Source organism: Coffea arabica, chromosome 6e, assembly GCF_036785885.1.
Source record: "Coffea arabica cultivar ET-39 chromosome 6e, Coffea Arabica ET-39 HiFi, whole genome shotgun sequence".
Classification (NCBI taxonomy): domain Eukaryota; kingdom Viridiplantae; phylum Streptophyta; class Magnoliopsida; order Gentianales; family Rubiaceae; genus Coffea; species Coffea arabica.
The window spans coordinates 2,137,859-2,158,977 of NC_092321.1; the positions used below are offsets into that span (position 1 = coordinate 2,137,859).

At 36.5% G+C, this 21,119-nt stretch overlaps 3 protein-coding genes and 1 non-coding gene across 4 annotated transcripts; 2 read left to right on the forward strand and 2 right to left on the reverse strand.

The window, feature by feature from the left end:
• Positions 1-5,262: 5,262 nt before the first annotated feature.
• LOC140010010 (uncharacterized) lies at positions 5,263-9,437 on the forward strand. Its single transcript, XM_072056385.1, has 6 exons — positions 5,263-5,572; positions 6,323-6,530; positions 6,747-7,074; positions 7,529-7,744; positions 7,880-8,704; positions 9,037-9,437. Exons 1-6 carry the CDS (start codon positions 5,415-5,417, stop codon positions 9,192-9,194), a joined length of 1,893 nt encoding a protein of 630 aa, XP_071912486.1. The 5' UTR covers positions 5,263-5,414; the 3' UTR covers positions 9,195-9,437.
• Positions 9,438-13,652: 4,215 nt separating this feature from the next.
• LOC140009604 (uncharacterized) lies at positions 13,653-19,491 on the forward strand. The gene is made up of 3 exons (XM_072055686.1): positions 13,653-14,195; positions 17,442-17,609; positions 17,692-19,491. Exons 1-3 carry the CDS (start codon positions 13,653-13,655, stop codon positions 19,489-19,491), a joined length of 2,511 nt encoding a protein of 836 aa, XP_071911787.1.
• Positions 19,492-19,761: 270 nt separating this feature from the next.
• LOC113696150 (dolichyl-diphosphooligosaccharide--protein glycosyltransferase subunit 4A) lies at positions 19,762-20,980 on the reverse strand. Its single transcript, XM_027215523.2, has 2 exons — positions 20,783-20,980; positions 19,762-20,047 (listed from the first exon to the last, which is right to left on the reverse strand). The coding sequence occupies exon 2, from the start codon at positions 20,045-20,047 to the stop codon at positions 19,934-19,936; it is 114 nt and encodes a 37-aa protein (XP_027071324.1). The 5' UTR covers positions 20,783-20,980; the 3' UTR covers positions 19,762-19,933.
• Positions 20,981-21,034: 54 nt separating this feature from the next.
• Positions 21,035-21,106, reverse strand: TRNAH-GUG (transfer RNA histidin (anticodon GUG)). The gene has a single exon. It is a non-coding gene; the product is annotated as a tRNA-His (tRNA).
• Positions 21,107-21,119: the final 13 nt, after the last annotated feature.

Sequence of the window (21,119 nt, forward strand, 5' to 3'; positions counted from 1 at the left end):
GAATCACACAAAAACATGATCCTTTGCTCAGCCACAAAAACCCCATCCTAAGGGGCATCCTTGCTATGGGTCCAACGCATCTAACTTATCACATGCCGTGGCATCTTTGCTCTTGGTTGGTCTCCGGTAGCCGAAGATGTCGGGCAACCTCTTTTAAGTATTATAATAACAATGGGAAATAGTGCTATAATAATATAAGATCATCATCATCACCGTCCTTTCTGCTTGACTGATCGGTGAGTTAAAATCTACAACTGGTATTGGCGATAACCGATTAGAGAAAGGGTCCGGTATTTCTCAGACAGGCGGCACCTTTTGTAATTGAATGGAGCAGGAATTTGATAGGTACTGGTGGAGGGTGATATGGGCTAGTTCATATAATTTAGGAGCCCATCAGGAGCTTGGGACTATAAAATTCCAAAGTGCCCATCCTGTGTTTTAGGGACCACCTGTCCACTTCTTCGTTGGAGCCGATGTTTGTGAGCCACATCAAGTTGAAATCCATAATTGGAGTTACAATAGTTGAAGCAACTATTACATAGGTGATACTTTCTAGCTTTGACAAGAGGCTTAAGTTGTAGTTGTCATCTATTCGTGGACTCTGAGTCAAATTAATTGTTGTCTTCTTTGCTTTAGAATCATAGATTACATAAAGTACCGCTGGTTAAGGTCAAGGTTGCATGCAAGAAAGACTTTGGGTGAATCTACGGGGTGTAAATGAGTCGAGTTTAATCGAGTAATTCACGAGCTTACTCGATCAAAGTTCGAGCTCGAATTCACATTAACCGAGTTTGAGTTCGATCTACTTGACGGGTCGAAATCGAGATTAATACGTGAAATTCAAAAGCTCGTCGAATTTAATCGAACTCTATCAAGTTCCATGCAAACACACGCACATATAATTTTTTATTTATTCATATGAAATGTTTATTTTGTTCCTTATCTAAAATTATATAAATTTATATTTATTAAACTCAATTAGGCTAAATTAATCTTGATGAGCATGAGTTCGAGCTCGATAAGTTCGAGTCCAAATTTTTTTTACTTAAATCGAGTTCGAATAGTACACTAGTCGAGTTCAAGTAGTGCATCACCCGAGTTTGACTCAAATAGTACCAAGCTACCAATCAAGTGCGGAATCACAACCAATATTAACTGTGAAAAACTGATGCTTAATTGGTTACGGTATTACTTTTATCCCTAAGTCGACGCGATTCATTTTTTTTTTTTTTAAATTTTCGATTGCTTTGTATCCCTTCATATGACAATAACACAGTTACGCAACATAGTATTTTATGATTCCTAAAGTTTTATAGATCCACAGGGATTGGAACAGACAGATAGATGCACTGAGGTACAGTGCAGCTACATAACTGGAGCATTCCTTTGAGTTGGGATGTATTATTGAGCCTTTTTATGTTAGTGGTGGGGAATGGGATTGTATTATTGAGTTGTTCTACTGATTTTGTTGTTGATCTTCAAGCTATAGATCATGGAGACAGTAATCCAACTTTTATAAATATGGATTGACCTTTATTTCTCCCTGGGAACACCTAGTATATATTTTTTTTTTTAAAAAGAAAAGAAAAGAAAAGAGGAAAAAGATACAAGTAGTGAAATACGAAACACCAGCAGACACAATAGGACAAGATTTGCATACGTAGTTGAATTTTTGGTGGTCACAGAGAGTGTCTGTTGCTCTTTTGTGCACTTTATACACGCCAGAGATAATGTGAGATGATTCTGCTTGTGCAATGGACCTTTAACTGAAAGTACATCTTCAACGGCAGTATTCCATTGGATTTGACGAGTGCTATTCTTTTTTTGGTGCTAAGACGAGTCCTCCTATTTGCGGATTGAGACGAGGACTTGAGAACCCATGCGGCGTAGAACAGTATGCATTTTCGGGTTGACAATGGTGGAGCGGGCGTAAATATCATATAGTAATTAAGTGCAGAGGCCAAGAGTACCAGCAACCAGCAACAAATAGGTTGGTGTTTGAAGGCAAAACTTTTCTGATTGTGGCACACATGAAAGCTGAATCAAAGATAAAGTTTTTTTTTGGATTCTTGGGTGATTTAGAAAAGGCTCTGGGAGTGTGAAATTTGATAGTTACTAGTATTTGCTGGGACTAGGACTTTCAGCCGAGGGTTTAGGTCAAGCCATCTGCATTTCTAGGTTTGTTGATGTTTTGTGATGGACTGCAAGATTGAAAATTGTCATAACTAATGATTTGGAAATTAGTAATGCCATATGGTGCATCGAGAATTTGATTTTTTTTTTTTTTTTGATAAATTTGAGAGATAGCATGTTTCTCTACCAATCATATAGGAGGATTTTGGGATAAATGTGTTAGGGTCCTATAATTGGGTGACTATGGGTCTTTTATGACACGCTAATGTGTAACATTTATGTTACATAACCTTAAGCATTGACGTGTATTCTTCTCATGAGTTCAACTTAATTGGGAGTATAATAATTCTAATAATTTAAAGATGAAAGGTGTCAACATATTAGAGCGTGTAACATAAATGTTACAATCCATTATGTAATAGAAGACTTGTTGCCTAATTGAGCAGCAGAGTACCCTAAGATTGACTGCTACTTTTTTTTTTTTTCCTTTTTCTTTTAAGAAAATTGGGTTATTTTCATAGTTATTAAACTCAACTTGGAAAAGAACCCGGCAAAAGAGGTAGGTCAATGGGTCAGTGGTTCAACCACACCTACTGGTCGAACCAGTGATTAACTGACCCACCTTTTTTGCTAAATTACTTTTCGGGCCGAGTTTAAACCAGTAGATTATTAAATATATTTAAATATTATATCTCATAATATTTGATATATGATATATGATATAAACTATAATAAACAATGTCATAGCAACTGCTCATTTAATTTAATTCGCTATAGGATAATTAATTCATATAAGAATCAGTAAAACATAATTTTAATTAATAATCCTCCAAATTTCAAGTGTAAAATTTTATCTGTGTTTAGTGTAATTATCTTAACTTATTTACAAATTTTAGGTGCAAAAAATTATTAAAAAAAATATTTGTTTTTAAAATGAATTATGTAATATGTTATTTTTTAAATCCATTTTATAACTTATAGAGTTTAGAGGGTCATAAATTTTTATTAAAAGATTTCAAAAAAATTTGTTTTAGAGAAATAAAAAAAGGATAAAGATAAAATTGACAAAACGTTCATATAATAAAAGAAGGCCATTCAATTAACAGATGACAAGTGGTTTGGTGGCAAGTATACTATAAATGCATGCCTAAAGTCCCAAGTTTGAATCTTAGCAAGAGCTTTCTAAAATTTTTTCCACAAAACACGGTTCGTTAACAAAATCGACCGGATTCTTAGTTTATTCCAATTGAACCGTCGAGTCATTAACCAGTCAATGGGTTCTGTGCTTAAACTATCTAATTGGAAATCCAGCTCGGCCCAATAGCCATTCATCGGGTTGATCAGTTTGACCGTTAGGCTGGGCCGAATTTAAGAATTATGATATTTCCGTTCATCAATGAAATATTAAGTAGTAGGATAAGAGTAGTCATTTAGGCTTGTTACGCAATTAACTTTTAATAATCTTAAAATAAGGCCTGACCGTTAAAACAAAAACTAGTTTGGATATATTTTTGGACCCTTAAGAAGGGCTTTGGGCATTTTGCACCCTTAGTAGTAATAAAAATAGAGAAGCTTGCTATCATTACCGTTTTGCCCGTCAGTATTCAACATGCATGGTATCAACCTTATTATTTGTTTCCTGATGTCACGTAGAAGTAACGATAGCCACAGTTCCAAAATTGTTGGTTCGGTTTCAAAAATTGCCGGTTCTAATTTTCTTTAAATGGTGGGACCGATTGGATAGCTACGGTTCCGGTTCTAGAACTTTTGGTTCAGGTTTCAATTACAATTCCAGTTCCTTTTAGTTATGGTATCAGTTCTTTCCAGTTACAGTTCTAGTTATATTTAATCACTTATGCAAAATTAAAGATAAAATAATATGACTGAATTTAGAGTAAAAAGAAAATTAGAGAAAATGAATTTAGAAGGAAAATAACACTTTTATTATATCATTAGCTGACTATAGAAAGAAAATAATTCAAATTTAATGAGAAAATACCTTATATCTATTGAACATTTTAAATAAAACAAAAGATAAATACTTTTTTTTATTGGAATTGAAATGAAATAGGAAAAATATCTCAATTTGCATTAAATTGGCATATATATATATATATATATATGTGTGTGTGCGCGCGCGCGCACCTATATATATATATATATATATATATATATATATATTCTTAAAATAGATGGTCCCAGTTCCAAAACTGTCGATTCCGACTTTAATTCTATTTTTTTTTTATGAACCTGACTTGCAACCTTTTGTCATGGTTTCCATTTGATTCAATAAATTGTTATTTCAATTCTAGTTTAGTTCCAATTTAGACTTAAACCGTGACCATATTTACAGCCAACAACAATTAGACCTTCAACAATCAACAAGGCATCATGCGGCTTCAAAATGCATTCAAGTATCACAAGCGTTTAATTCTAGTGTTACGTAAAAGTTACTGATAAGATAGTTAAATTTTTTTGATGAGTCTCACTAGATAAGTTTTTTTTCTAAATTTACTTTTTTGTTGAGGGAGGGAAACTGTTTTTTACTCTTTAAATTTTAACAGTGTAATTGAAAGTATTAGAACTTCTCGCTAACAATTTTCCTGCCAAATCATCCAACACGTTCATTTTCCATACGGGAGACGCAAATAAATCCAAGCTATGTAGTTCTAAAAAGAGTAGTAATTGCACCGTTACATAATACTCCTATTTAGTATTTAGTCGTGTACCAATTGGTTATTTTTTTTGTTAGTTTATCAAATTGATTGCTCTCTGTTACTTCTTTTTTTTAAAAAAAAAAAAATTGATTGCTAGATGTTAATTCTTGAACGTTAAGTAAGTCTTTTATTCTCATACCTTCTACCTTAAGATGTGATTTCCGAGAATTTAGTACGAAAATTGTTTATTGTTGTCAATTTACCAAAACCTATTGCTAAATCTTACTAATTCTTGAACCGTAAGTAACTTTTTTGAACAATAAATGCACCTTTTTTTTTTCCTCTTCTTATGCTGGGGCGGTGGTCTACGGAGAAGGCATTCAATCATTTAACCACCAGTCCTAAGGCAAATTGCACATTTTTAAGTAAGCACCAAAATTAGAAATTGATAATTATAAAGGAAAGAGTGTTTACCTTTTACGAACTAGTAAGATGTATTTCTACTTTTGAAAAAAAAAAAAAGTGTTATAAAGACAGAAACGATACTTTCAAAGAGGAGAGCTCCCCACTGTCCAGACTCGACTCGAGCATCCTTCGCCGATCACGCCAAAGTGCAAGTGTACAATGGATACGCATATGCCAGCGCCCAGCCCCAAATCATCCAGGGGCCGCCGGGGACGACAACAAAATCACCTAGAACGACGACGTGTCGAGATGGAGCTCCAACTCGAAGCCATGCGCAAACACGACTTCTCGTGGCATCCTTGCAGTGTCTCGCTTCGGTAACTTGGAATTTTTTTTTTTTTTTTTTTGCCCAGTATCTTTAAAAAAAAATATAGAAGAAAAGAAAAGTATTTCAACTGAAGTCCTTTGGTCGCTTCTGCTTCCGGAGGAGACAATGCATGTCCTATTTCCCGGTACATGATCAATGCAAACAATGTTTCAGTACTAGTACCGGTACGCAATTTGTCCATTTTAGGTGTTTGTGATTATTTTCTTCCCCTTCTTGCTTTGCTTCTCCGCATTAATAATGTCATTAAGTTGATAATTACTACTTTATTATTACTCCAGCAAATATTATATTATTTCGAGGTTCACGATGAAGAGTAATGTGATATATTGCCTCGTTCATTTTTATTGAACATTAGGAATTATCAAGAGAAAAGAAAAGCGAATCTTTTATTTATTTTTAATAATGAGGTTTATTTTTATTTATTTTATTTTTTTTGGGGTTGTCTTCTGTACCGCAAGTGTATCTGCTCCTGTGTTATCGATGTTCTATTCAAAAAATTGAGGAGTTTTGGAATCGAAACGAGTATTGTCCTGCTGCCGTGCTGTGAATAGATATGAATCATAAGTGCAGGGGGCTAAATCAAGGGAGGAGGATGGATGGCTAATGGCGCTTGATCGGCGCCGTGACTATTTAGAAATATTAAGACCCCCTGCTTGCTTTCCGCTAGGACTCTTTTGCGATTGCTTTTATTTAATTTCTCACAATATCAAAGCTCACTCTAGCTCTTTTGGTTCTGCAGCTCCAGTGGAATTGGTCTCATTGTGGAATACGGGACCAATGTCTCTGACGATTGTATCGTAACTAAAGAAGAAGCGCTTTCTGGTCTTCGCATTCGATCTACTCCCTTACATGGAGATGAATGCTCTCTCCTGCGAGAAGGAGATCGTGTTCTTGCCACCAGGAAGTCACCACCTAAGAGCCTCTTCTTTGATGCTCAAGTAGAAAAGGTACCTTCGTTTTCGTTCCAACTCAAATGTCGCTGGACCATTTTTGGGTTAATTTTTATCTCATTTTTAGCTTTCCAAAGCTAATAAATAGATTCATAGTCTTCTGCCGAGCACTTTCAGGGTTGCAGTTTAGTATAAGGTCTGTGAAATGGTAGTTCTTTTTTTTTAATAAATATTAAACAGACTGCAAACTGCTTAATCGTCCTTGCTATGCAGCCACTACGTGTAAGACACTCAAAGAAGATCCATTGCAGATGTATGTTTGTGGTCAGATGGATTCACCATGGACGTGAAGGAGAAACTGCAACAATTCCGTCTTCTGCAATCATGAAAATGTCTACCGAATGCATCACTCTTCATCCTACAATTGTTGCTTTCTTTAGTAGTCTGACAACACCAAATCATTGCACTATTTCACCATTACCTACTGTACTCAAGGGCATGGACTACGAAAGAGATGTTCTTCAACTAGAAAAGCAAATAGAAGATATAAGTAATGCAGCTGATTCTTCAGGAATTAAAGTTTCAGAAAACCTTATTGACGGTGACATACTACCTTATGTGGTGACTTCTCTTTATATTTAAGGCCAAGTATCTTAATGTGACCAGTATGTTTCTGCTATATTCCTTTGGGGTATATAAAAATTATCTTATTTGACCAGTAAGCTCCTACTCTATTGTCCTTTGGGTACATAAAGTTTTTACTTATATTGCACATAGTGAAAGGTTCTTTTCTACCATCTTGCTGGTTAAGCCTGTATTATTTAGTACATTTAATGTATGCAAGAGTAATCAAAATGAATTATGCATTATCATTCCCTGCTGACCACAACCTTGCAAAACTGATTCTCCCGTATGATCCAACTTAGTGTGATTGGTCTTCTCATACAAAGCCTTTTTGAAGGGATACATGGAACCTGAATTGGGCATGTAGTTGCGGGCTTATGTGTCACTATGGGTTATTATCTAGTCATTCATGCTTTCAGCTATTTTTGCAGTCGATTTCAAGGGCCAAGCTCGATGCAAAGCAATTTCTGAATTGAATGCAAGTGATTCAAGCATCCAGCTGCCTTCTTTTATGAATCACATGAAGGAGATCAAAGACAAAGGCTCATCACCTGCTCAAGAGTTTGATGCATCTAGGACTCCTCTCAATCCGAATCCGATTGCTGGATGTGCTGCTCTTGCTTCATTGATGTCAAAATGTTCTCAAGGTACTGGATTGTTCACCCACTCTCAAGGAAAAGTATTAGGACCTCAATTAGGTGTTACTGATTAGAGCATCACTTTTTATGATTCTTTTGCGAATAACACCTATTCTATGGATGATGGCTTTCCCTTTGAAACAGATGGTAAAACTGCTACATTAGTCCCAAAATACGAGAACATTGTAAAGACACTCTTTCCAACCAGGGAACCTAAAATTGTTGATGCATCAACTGAAGAAATGAAACAAGAGAGCAAAATTGAGGAATGCCGCCCACAGACTGTTGATTCCGTTGCCAATGTTTCCACAAAGAAGAACCTGGATGTGGCCGATGAAAGTACACTTTCTTGCTCAGCAAAACAGAGAAGCTCCGAGGTGTCTTGTAAAAATGTTGATATGACCTTTATTGCTGGGCAAAAACCGATGCCTTCAATCAACACAAGAAGGTCCACTCGTTCAGCAGTTCGTAAAGCAGAGGAAAAAGTTGTTGCTGAGGCTAATAATGCGATTAAAGAAAATCCATCATCAGTACGGGAAAGTGCTTTGGCACAAGATCAGAAAACTGTTGTTTCTCCTATTGATGCTGAGACTGCCTCAACCATTACTCACAAATTTACGGATCCAGAAACCAACACGGGGATCTATAAAAGTAACCATTCTGTGAAGAAAAGCTGTGCTGCAGGAATGCTGACTTTAAACAACTCCAGAAGATTGACACGCTCTGCAGTTCGTGAAAAGACTGAAAACAATAGTGTGGAATCTCACAAAACATTTGAGGAAAGCAGGTTATCTGATTATGCCAAAACAGATATCCATAATGGTGATAACGTCTCAGAGAGCAATGCATCAGAGGCAGAAAATGCAATCCCTACAACCCTTCAAAATGGGATTTCTTCTACTCATGACAGGGAAAGATGTAGGCAACTGCAAAAGTCATCTCTTGTGAGGACCAAACAAGACATCGAAGGTATTCTCAAGGAACTTGAGTTATGTTGTGCAATGGAACTCATCACTAATCAAATCTAGTTTTCCTAGATCTAATTTTATCGTATAATTGATATAGATGTTTTGCTTATAAGCAAACATATGCATGATGAAAGTTTGCTACACTCTGTCACGGCGAACCTTTGTACTTCCACAAACCTGCATTCCCCATGGGCGTTCAGTGTTTACCGTCTTTTGTCTCAGAGTAATGGACACAAAACACATGTTGAGTTGATCGTTGACCTATCCAGCGAGTATTTTTGTTTTGTGGATTTCATTGTGGTTATTGAAAATTAAATTATTGTGATGGTCTAGGTGATGTCGCCAGCAATGATAGACGCAGTCACGGTGTTAAGAGAAAGCCAGTTGCTCCGAAGAAGCAAGAGCTACGTTTTTCCCCACGCCTCAGATATCTTCCTCGAACTCGTTCCCAGAACCAAGTCCTGAGCTCGCAAGGAAAGAAGCCCTTGTAAAGGTATTAGCATGCGAAAGATACTAGGGGAATGAAGCTGTAACTCGAGAGTTGGTAGGATTTCATACATATTTGCAATGTGCAGACTCTCTCAGTCCATTATAAGTGCAGTCCCTCAGCTGTTTCGTGGAGGTATTTTTATGATTTTTTCCTTCTATTTTGTGTTGGGTAAAATTCGAGTTACCTATCTTTGAGGATAGGCTCAAACAATCTTCTCAATATGATCAGACCCCCTTGTTTGTTAGTAGGGAATGACAGAAGTTCCGCTTATATTCTTAAAACGCCGTGTAGACAGTGAACAACATCACATAGTCCTACTGCTTATCAAAAGTTATTTATTAGTTCTAGATTTAAGTAAAATACAAGTTTTGCTTCTTTAATGCAGGATTATCTGGGATCATATTTAGCTGTTCAGTTTCCATATCAGAACAAAAAAAAAAATTACATTTCATGGTTTTTAACTGAATCACCAACCTTGACGCATATTTCACTGATATTTATGCAATAGATTAATTGGTGTTCTGCCACCGCTACGCGTGCAGACATTGTAGTCTTTGGTTATTCTGTCAAAAATGTTAAAGAAAAATATCGACAACAGGAAATCATCGTAATAGCATTATTGTCGAAGAATCTAACTCGCATTCCCTCATTTCCTAGTTCGTACGTGCATGGAACTTGAAAACTAAACTGCATTTTTTTTAAAAAAAAAATTATGGGCGGTTAATTGTAGAATCTCTAGTGCAAGTCACCATCATAGCTAGATTAGCCTCAAGGATTTTTTTTTAAAAAAAAGAAAAGGTGTAGCTAGCTTTATTGCACAAGCAACACTTTTTTCTCAATTCCAATTCTATTTGATCATTTGTTTTAAAAAATTGTGTTGGGAATACATTTCTTTGTTATATTTTGAGTTTGACATTGGAACAATTTCAATGTTAGGAACAATTTCTTGTTTATCGGTGATTTGAAGTTTTGTGGATAATCAATTGCTTTATGAAATGTGTATAATTTGTCAACCTTTTTATTTTGGAGTCATTACTGCATATCAGTTTTAGCGGCTTTTGCAATGGGGGTGGTGGAAAATTATCTCACCATACCATACAACTCTCTATTCTCTAAAAATTTAAATCTGTTGGGAGTTAGCAAGCAAATGAGTTGGGAGATTCCTAGTTCTAGAAACATGAACCAGGAATCCTTCCATTAGGTGCCTGACTTTTTCCACTAAACATGAATCACGAATCCTTCAATCAGGTGCCTGAAGAATCGGTTCTGATTCTTCTAACCATATATGTTGATTGAGTCACTTTTCATCTCGAAAGCTTCTATTACATACAACGTCACCCGCACGTTTCAACCCAATACTTATTGTGAGTTCGACCGATAATCTCCTTTCAATTCCTTCAGCAATTGCCGCCATAATCTGTCAACCATTATTCCTTGAAATTGGGCCTAAAAATTTTTGTTCGCAGGATGAAAAAGAGTGTCATCATGGTATGGTGTTCCGACTGCCGCCCCGCTTGATTCAAACATTTTTTTTTTTCGGTTTTTTGGGTCAGATCTCAGATTCTCAGCCGTGCTTCTTTTCTTTGTCCGGTGCTTCTCGGCAATTTTGTATTCTCCAGAAAACGTCAGTTCCGACTACTAGCGTGTGGTTTTCTTCTTCCTTACAGTCAATTCCCAACGACGAACTGACACGAATATTTCTACGCTCTGGTCGTAAAATTCCTATTAGGATTTGGTGAAGCATATGAGTCGTACTTGGACCTAATTCCGTCTCTTATATATATATTTAACCCAAAAGCCGGTAACTCTTGAGGCAAACTTGGGAACTTAACCCCCCAATCCCAGAGAAATGATGTCATCCCAACGTCTCTTTATATTTTCAAAGTAGAATAATTTCGTCCCGCTTCATTAACTTATTGCGTTTTGTATATAGATAAAAGGAGTAGACCATCTTGATGATCATTTTTAACTGAAAGCGGGCGTTAATTTTGCGGATTGGAATTTCTAAAGTTAACATAGAACTGACTTCCTTTCCTTTCCTTTTCCTAGTACTAGGGGTTTTATTTTAGAGTGAATTTTTTATATACTATTAATATATATATTTTTTACACTAATAAGTTAAGATCATTGCCACATAATATAAATTCAAATTTAAAATTCAAATAATACACATGTGGCATATAGTTATAAGTACTAGTATAAAAAATTACTATACTATCAGTATATAAAAAGTTAATCCTTAATCTTAAGCATTTGCTTTGTTTTTGGGCTTACTGAAATATTTTATATATATTAAATTCTATTGACGTCGGATATTAGTCTTTTGTCCAAGGAAAGAAAAAATGAATATAATTAGGGTAAATTAGTTTTGTAGATTCCTCTGGAAAACCTATCACCCCGTTTTGTAGTAAAACAAATGTCTTCATCTTTGTTTATTTATAGTAAAACTTGTTTCCACCAAATCCACATTTGTTAGCTACATTTTTACAGAATGCCAAGACAAATCTGTGCCCTAATGCTTTCATTGTCATAAGGCGCATTTTACCAGTCAATCCGTGCATATGGGAAGAAGATCAGAGGAAAACCTAGAAACACTCCTTCTAGATGCTGTTTCATCATCTTTAAAGAAACTCCGTGAGATCGAGTAGAAAATTTCTTCCACTTAAACAAGAGGCGGCGAGAAATAAATATTACCCCCATTGTAAAAGTTGAATATCCACTATTGACGCATTTGTAGAAGTATAATATTGTGCAGAATGATCTTTTTATGCCTCGGAACACCTTGCTAGAAATTTTTTAACAGAAATGGATAGTTGGAACGATTTGTTCTTGCAGGAAATACGAGCCCGCCCAAGTGAAAGATTTTATAGAGAAATTTTGCTCTTCTCCATATAACATTATTTGGGATAATCTTTTGAAAGAAAAAAAAATATTGTAGTACTTTTTTAATATAATGTATGCGAGATAAAAAAAATGATTAAAAAAAATATGTTGATGATGCAAGTAAATAAATTTTGACAAATAATTCATTGTCCAAACAAACCAGTTCATGTTATCGAGGAACCAACCAAACATGGGAGAGCAAGAAATTTGACAACCTCGTATTGTTTCGAAAACTAATAATAAAGCTTTGGTCCATATCTCCTTCATAAATGAAGTAAGCAGTAATGACTTTTAAAAAGAAAGAGTAATCCGTAATGATTATTTAGGTGACCTTGGAAAAACTGTAAATGGTTTTTGACTTTTCGTTTGGACATACTACTGCGTAATCACACTACTCTGTTCTGTTGTATTCCTGACTTCTGACTTGGGAGAAGAAAGAAAGCCAGCCTTGTTCAACCAACGACAGAGCTTGGATGAAGAAATTTATCTTCAACATTACACATAAAGTCAATAAAAAAAACTTGACTCGAGTATTTGCAATCTTCAAATTTCAACCACGCCAAAAAGTAGGCAAAGAATTTTTACTCGAGTAATTGCCATCTTCAAATTTCAAACCTTGCCATAAAGACAGTAAAAAATCTTCACTCGAGTAATCGCCATCTTCAAATTTCAAACCTTGCCCTTCTCAAGCAAATTACTATTGACAGGAACATCTATACTACAAAAGACTTGAATAGTTAACATTAGTGATTATGAAAAGAAAATATGTTGAATATTTCAAGTCTTAAAGATTAAACAAGTTTTTTTTTTTTCTATCGCTACGATATAATTTGTTATATATATATATATATATAGACAAAAAAAAAAAGAGTACTCGAACATCGTCTTTTTTATTTCAGCCGTCAATTTAGAAATTAGGATCAAAATTGGACAACATGTACAAGATTCTGAGATTTTACGGATCAAACTGAAACACCTCGCGACCATTATTATTGTCTTCGTTCACATTGAAGGTGTTCTGTTAACAGGTCATTTTAGTGTTTTTTTTTTTTTTTGGCTGGTCAAAATATCACTTCAGTATCATAATATCAGAGAACATAAGTCTGATACTAGCCAGCCTACTTCTGTTTGCTAGTTTTTAGTTGCTTGACAAACTAAAACCTTTCTTCTCTTCCTTCCATCTTCCAAATATGTTTTGATAACTCAATTTTGTCGAATAATATTTTACTTGGTTCATAAACATACTTTTTAATTCCTTTTTTATATTTTTAACTACTTTTTTTTATTTCACATACATCACATTACAAAAAAAAGTGCTTTCATAATTTTTATAAATAATATTTCAAATAATACTCTGTTGTCCGTAAGTAGAAGGTCTGATGATCACCCTTCCAAAGGCCGCACCTTCTCCCTAAAAATTGTCTGTAAAATCTTTTGGCTCTTCCATTTTCACACCAATATATAGTTGTAGTTGGATTAGCCGGATTTCACTTGCGGCTGGTTATCAACTAAGAATTCTGCTATTTATTTCTTCCATCTCATATATAGTACGGTACGTAGTAAAGTTTGCATGTCCATGGCAGCAAGAGTTGCAGGCAGAATCCGGGCTCTGTGGTGGGTGAAGCTGCAGTCGGCCTTTCGGACCGCCCTAGCTTGCACCATCGTGGGCTGCACCACCCTCTACGCTCCAGCCCATTTCACAAGGCAGATAACGTTTCCGGCATTTTCTTACGTTACAGCCGTACTAATTGTGTCTGATGCCAACTTAGGCGACGCCATAAGAGGCTGCTGGCATGCATTTTATGCCACTCTTCAAATGCTGCCGCTTTCCATATTAGGCCTACGGATCATCGGGCCGGCGAGGTTCTCCCCTAGCATCGCTGCTGCGGCGGCGGCTCTAGCCTCTTTCTTGGTGGCTCTGCCAAATTCTACACCTCTGATGTCTAAGCGTATTGCTTTTGGGCAGATAGTGATTGTTTGTGTGAATGCTGTCATTCATGGCAAGCAAAGTTCAAGTGTGGTGGTGCACCCGGTTCATGTTGCGTCCAGTACAGCACTTGGAGCCGCCTCTGCTTTCCTGGCTTTGTTGCTTCCCTACCCTCGGCTTGCCTATTACGAGGTAACTGTGACTTCATTCAAATTCTACGTGCAAAACTAGTCTATATATTGGTGGCTGCCACCTTCCATTTTCACACCAATTCTGAGTGCAAAACTAGTCACCTTTCAACCTTTGTCTCCCACCAAACTTGTCATTTAATTGTAGCTGCCACCTTCGGGTCGAAGGACTTCCTTCGACGGGGTTCTCCGTCTACTCCCCCTTCCTTAGAATAGGTTAGAATATGTTATATAACTGTTATCATTGAAAAAAAAAAAAGTCTGCTGCTCTTTTTGGTCTGAAACCATTAATGAGAATCCAGATTGAGTACTGAGTATAAAGTCATTCATTCTCCTTAAAGATCAAATCAGGAATAGAGTGTTATTCATGCAACACTTTCTATCCTCCCCGAACTCCCTGCAGTGCACATCAGCCAGTAGAAACGGGAAACCGAGATTTTTTTTTTTTATTTCTTGGTTTTTATGGAGGGTTTTAGGCCCTTAAACAGGCACTACCCTAGAGGCAGTCACACCTATTACATCAGCAGAATGCATGGTTCTAATAGATTCGGGGGGGAGTTGGAAAAACAGTTGCTCCCAGTTGCTGATGAAGAGTCATCTTTGCTAGGTGGTCGGCACACCTATTCCCTTCCCTCCACTTATGTTGCAGCTTGCAGTCCCGCCGCCTACTCATCAGCGGAAACCGAGATTTTCTGATTCAGTTTTGGTCCTTTCGGAAACTTCCAAGGAAAAAAAAGCGATCTTCATTGTCCACCCCCTTACAACTTGGAGATGCTGCTTGTATAAGACTGAATTGAATGGAATATATTTGCCAGGATATTTGAGGGATTCCCGGCGTGTGGCCGCTGAGCACAAGTGCTTAACACAATGACCAACGAGATTGGTTTCACTTTAGTATTCATACGCCAAGAAATATGCCCTTTCCCCACTGCTAAACAGGTGTAGCTCTGATGGAACTTTCCCGAACCATATAGAGTCGTCAATCTTAGAAAATTAATATAAGAATTAATGCGTGAATTTGATGCCGCCGGTAGGTTGGTCGATGACTACTGGATGATAGAATATGCCGGCAACTCATCTCCACCATCAGCTTAACATAATATGCCGGCTGTGGGGTGTAATTGAGTCGAGTATCATCTTACTCGAGTTTGATAGGATTGAAAAAAAAATATAAATACTTGGAACCCAAATGGTTCAAGAGGGGAGGGAGTAGGGGGCCAGGGAGGGGAGCTGCCTGCCCTCTCCAACTAGTTTTTGCCTCATGAAAAATTTGAATTTTTATTCATTTTTGAATATTTTTTTTATCTCGCATTATTATTGGTTGATTACTTTTCATTAATTGTTTTACCATTGCATTTTGCATTGTTAAAATTTTATCACTCTGTTAAGAAGAATCTCTTGTTAGCTAAGTTGTGCGCAGCTTTCCATAAGCTATTTTATTTCGATTCTTAATATTGATTAGCCAAATTTCAAAATTATGTACTTCTCCACATTTAGGTGACCTTTGAGAACTAATAAGGCATATATTTTAATTAGAATTTCAACTTCGCAAACATTTAAAATCAAAATATAGTTAATCATTAATGTTAGTCTTTATCCTCCAAAGTTTAATATCAGGAAAACCTAACGCATATTTTGTCCCCTTAGAGTTGTAAGAATTCCGGTAGTTATTATAATCATTTAATATGTTTAAAATCCTACCCCTCCACTGCTAATTTTTTTAATAGCATATTTTAATGCAAAATTTGATTTATTGCACAATATACGGTTTCCTTATTATGCTTCATTAAGTGTTACTATTATTTTGTCAAAAATCCTGCTGAGAAAAAAACCTTATTATTATAGAAATTCAATTAATTTTTTTAAATTGCAATTACATATCCAGATATAAAGAAGCGTCCAAAAAAATAATTACGCACACAAATTAATAATTTTATACACATGTGCGTCCAGCCTCCCTCCCTCTTAATCTTGACTCTGCCACTAATCGTGTACCTAGTTTTAGAGCTCAAACTCAAATTTCAAGGTTAATCGAGCAGTCTTCATTAAATTGATAAAAAGAAATCTAACTATAATTCTTCAATAACCCATGATATCAAGGACTTCGAGCATGGCAAAGTAAAAATTAAATAACTTACTCAAATTTAAAAAATTAAATAATAACCTTTAAAAATCAAAAAATAATAAGTTATATTCAATTAGGCTTGATGAACATAGCATTTTGAATCTTGAACTCGACTTGATCTACTACTTGAGCACTCAAACTCGAGTTCGATAAAATTGAGTCTAGTCAAATTCTTTTTGAGTCGAGTTCGATTCACTTGTAGCTCTACTTCCAAGTGTGTCCATCTTGTTCAAGTAACTTAATCAAGTATATTAGGTTATGTCATCCATGTGGAGATGGATGTAGGGAAGGGCAGCGGCAGTTTTTCCCTCCCCCAAAATTTTTTAAAATCTCTATTGAACCTATTTGTTTTTAAGAAAGTAATATCACTTCGCCCTCTAAATATACGATAAGTTATTTTTTATCCCCTTCAAGTTTTCTTTATGAAAACTATCCTATAACAATCTAACTTTTAGTTAAGCTTATTTATGATTACGATTAATATTTATGTTAGTAAACAATCTAGCTAGTATAGCTTTTAAATATTAACTAATCGAGGAAACACCATCTCCTAATTAAGGAAACACTAACTTATTTTGATGTAAATCTATAATAAACCAAGTCCTAATAAAGTTTTACATTTATTATACTTTATCGAGTCTGTCTAACGGGTATACATTGGGCGATTATTAAGATATATTCCAGGTGCCATATTTTTTGAAATGTAACATTAATTAGGCAAAGTAAATAAATATAAAGAAAGGTAGGTAAGATTTAATAAGAAAAATATATATATGCAAAAGAGAAGAATAATTGTTATTATATGTATATACATGGTAGTTTAAATTAATTTTAAGTGTGTTATGAGCACCCGTTGGAAAAACCCTACTTTATTTGCTAAAATATTGTTTTATTATATGTTTGACAAATCCTAGGTCCGTCATTGCATCTACATAGAAATGTTAAGAACCATTAATCAGTTCCTTAGCAAACCTTTAGTTGAAACTTTAATCATATTTTTTAACTCACAGTGCCATCTAATCCTAGTAATGGACGGGCATGGACATACACAGCCGGAACCAATGGTTCATTATTACGGTGACATGGCATTATAGTGGTTAATTTGCTGGGATTGCGCGTTGACAGGTTAGAAAACTTAGCCGATTGTACGCTGAAAATGCTGCTGAGAGGATCAACCTTTCCATGAATGCATTCCTCGCGGAAAATCATCTCAATGCTATGGAGCTAATCTCTCTAGCCCATCCCTTGGCTGCAACAGGAAAGAAGCTCCTCCGCACTATAACTCTCATGCAGGTGACTCCATTTTGTTCATTCAGTTCTGTTTACTTGCCTGAAATTTACCCATCTTGCTTGTCTACTGCTTGATATATTTTAGCTTTTACGCGTGAAATCCACGATAACTCCTTTGCTTTTCCACTCCAAGCAGGAAGGTATTTTGTGGGAGATGCCTTGGATCAGATTCTCAAAACTCCATTTTGCGAATCCAGGAGACAGATTGCAAGGAATGGAAACATCGATGAAGGGAATGGAAATTGCCCTAAAATTCTGTCCCCTTTCATCTGCCGGCTTGGCTACTCAAGAACTTACTGATACCATCCGGGATTTGTCCGTGCAACTTGGTCAAAAACTTAAGCAAGCTAGATGCTTTCAACCTTTTAACTCGACAACCGTCCCGAAGCCTAAAGGAGGATGCCTAGACAACCTCATCTTGCCCAGCTGCGATACGATCCCATTGAACAATAAACATCTGTCAGCGCTTTTCTTCTTGTCTTGTTTGGAACAGTTTCTCAATGACTCTACCATGGTACAAAAACCGGAGCCCAATTTAGAAAGTCTGGCAGCTGAAGGAGAAGAACTAAAAAACTCACAAAAGCATGCACAAATTAGCTTCAAGGAAACGTGCAGAAAATGGATCGCAAATCTTAGAAATGAAAGATTACTATTTGCGTCCAAATGTTCACTATCTTTAGGTTTGGCTGTTCTGATTGGTCTCATATTTAACAAGGAAAATAGTTATTGGTCAGGCCTTACAATTGCAATCAGTTTCGCAACACGAAGGCAAGCAATTTTTACAACTGCAAATGCTCGGGCACAAGGCACAGCAGTTGGATCAGTCTACGGAGTCTTAGGATGCTTCGTCTTCAGCAGGTTACCAGAAATAAGATTCGTGGCTCTTATCCCTTGGATCATTTTTACCAGTTTTCTAAGGCACAGTCGGATGTATGGCCAAGCTGGCGGAATTTCGGCAGTTATAGGAGCTCTACTGGTCCTTGGTAGAAATAATTACGGACCTCCAGATGACTTTGCCATTGCCAGACTAACAGAGGCTTTCATTGGCCTATGTTGTTTCATTCTAGTGGAGCTCCTCTTACAACCAACAAGAGCATCCACTCTGGTCAAGAGGCATCTTCATCTAACACTGGGTATTCTTCAAGAATGCATAACACAAGTAATTACCTACTCAAAGGGAAAGGATCAAGCATCTATGGATCTACAAGCATTTAAAGGAAAGCAGAAACATCTGAAGTCCTATGTCCATGAGTTTGAGAACCTTATAGGGCAAGCTGAGCTGGAACCCAATTTCTGGTTCTTGCCATTTAGGAACACTAGCTACTGGAAGCTCCACAATTATTTGTCAAATACAGCCGATCTGCTACACTGTATGGCCTACAGCCTAGAATACCTTCTACAAGTACCAAAGAATCATTTTGCTCTCTGGAAGGACCTTCAAGAATACATACATCATGACCTGGAGTTGTGCAAAGACAACTTAAGCTCTTCATTAAGGTGCCTCGAGAAAGCTAAAATGGTAAAGTCATTAGAAGTAACTCAAGAAGTACAACAGGGGGGTATGTATAATGATCTCGAGAAAGCATTTTTCGCCAGGGAAAACAGTTTCAGTACTTTGACTACAACGGACCAACAAATTGGAAACATTGTAAACTATCTTCTTCAGCAGTCCAAGAAGGGTGAACATGAAATCAAAGAAAATGAAGGTGAGGATGGACTTGGAGAAAAGATGGCTCTTGCTCTCTGTTCCCTGGGCTTTTGCATAAGTGGTTTCATGAGAGAAATAATAAAAGATACTAAGAGTGTAATCAAAGAGGTAGTAGCATGGGAGACAAAGCTAAATGTAGATTCTTGCCAAACATCATGCAAATTTTGTCCATTTTAAAGACGAGTGAAATGATAGCTTTTCATTATTACAAGCTCCAACGTTTCTAAATACCTTCACGAGCAGGTAAAATGATTTTTCTAGACCACATAAAGAATTAATTTCCCTGCCACCGAAAGTTACACATGGCCCTTGGAATGACATGCAGCCATGACTACACCTTCCGCTAGAAATTAGCGTCGCTAGTAGTTATAAATGAACAAACAATTTGGATTATATCGTATATTAAAAGAATGGCAAAATAAGCAGAAGAGACCACAGAAAAGCAACTTATCCAAAACTTCCTGTTTGCAGAACTTATGTATGAATCAAAAGCATCCCATTTACGATTTCAAAGACAAGGATTTCACTACATCAGAATACAAAATTAAGAGACAATACTCTGCCCAAACAACTATATTTAAATGAAAGTCATGCTGTAAATAGATAGCACAATGAACACTTAGTTGCCCTCATACTTGGGGTCAGCCATCACGTAATGATAGGCAATCAAAAGTACAAATATAAAGATGCCAAGAAAATTGGCAAAGAAACCGAGGTCTTGATCATCAATCATCTGTAACAGCAGATTAGAAAAGAATAATGTCAGCGTGCAGTTAGCTATAAAGCGTTACAACTGCTCTTTTTAGCAGTTAACACTACTACAATGAGGTGGATAGGGTAGGTAAATTCCGATTATTATTTTTGAGAAGCAGAGAATTCTACCTAGTGTTTCCAATATACCAGCATACAAATCACAAATGACACATGAAGGAAGAAAAGCAGTTTGGGTTAAGCAACAAAATATATACCCCATGACTCGAACAAATACCAAAATCCATTAAAAGGGCTCAGTAAACTGCTCAAGTTCAAATACTAGGAAGATGAAAGACGTCAGAACATCAATTAAATCAGTGGAGAACACATTAGTGAGCAGAGCTAAAAAAATCGTGAAATGCGGAGGAAAACAGGAGAAAAAAAAACCAATCAATTCGTCTCTACTCCTCCACATCCCCGCCGGGATCACTTAAAAATACTATCCAGTTATTCCTCTTCTCATACTTGTCCCCTCAGAAACTTTGGATGCTAGTCCATCCAATTTTACGAGCTAAATATCAATTCGAGCCAATTAAGAATCAAGTGAACGATGGTAAAAAGTAAAAAAGATATAACAAAAGCAAAGCGAAAATACTATTGACTTTGACATCAAATGATGCTATTTAATTTCTGGATGACAAAGCCAGAAACTTAGTTAGGAGATAGCGGATGAAATCGGGAGCCGAAAGAAAAAGGGCGATTTTAAGCATCTTACGATTGAACTTTGGTCGGAGGTGTTGGATCTTGAGCGACTGTGCAAAACCCAGAGACGAACCGCAGCAAGCCGGAGAGTTTGGAAACCTGTGAAACACAAAGAAGCATGTGCGTATACACTGGGAGCTGTGGAAGTTTACGACGTCGCATCGACGTGGCGTCCGCCTTAAGGGAGAGAAATAGCCCCGTAGATTAGAAGAATGAATTAATATGGGGACAGGCCAAAATTTTACAAAAGAATGAGTAAAAACACTGTGGCTGCTGGGATTCGAGCCCAGGTCTCCACGGCCACAACGTGGAATTCTTACCACTAAACTACAGCCACATCACGTTGTCAG

Coding starts and splice junctions, on each gene's coding strand:
- LOC140010010 (XM_072056385.1), top strand. CDS start 5,415: ATGGATACGCATATGCCAGCGCCCAGCCCCAAATCATCCAGGGGCCGC. Junction 6,531..6,746: donor TTGATGCTCAAGTAGAAAAG/GTACCTTCGTTT, acceptor CTTGCTATGCAG/CCACTACGTGTAAGACACTC. Junction 7,075..7,528: donor TTCAGAAAACCTTATTGACG/GTGACATACTAC, acceptor CTATTTTTGCAG/TCGATTTCAAGGGCCAAGCT.
- LOC140009604 (XM_072055686.1), top strand. CDS start 13,653: ATGGCAGCAAGAGTTGCAGGCAGAATCCGGGCTCTGTGGTGGGTGAAG. Junction 14,196..17,441: donor CTCGGCTTGCCTATTACGAG/GTAACTGTGACT, acceptor GCGCGTTGACAG/GTTAGAAAACTTAGCCGATT. Junction 17,610..17,691: donor GCACTATAACTCTCATGCAG/GTGACTCCATTT, acceptor GATATATTTTAG/CTTTTACGCGTGAAATCCAC.
- LOC113696150 (XM_027215523.2), bottom strand. CDS start 20,047: ATGATTGATGATCAAGACCTCGGTTTCTTTGCCAATTTTCTTGGCATC.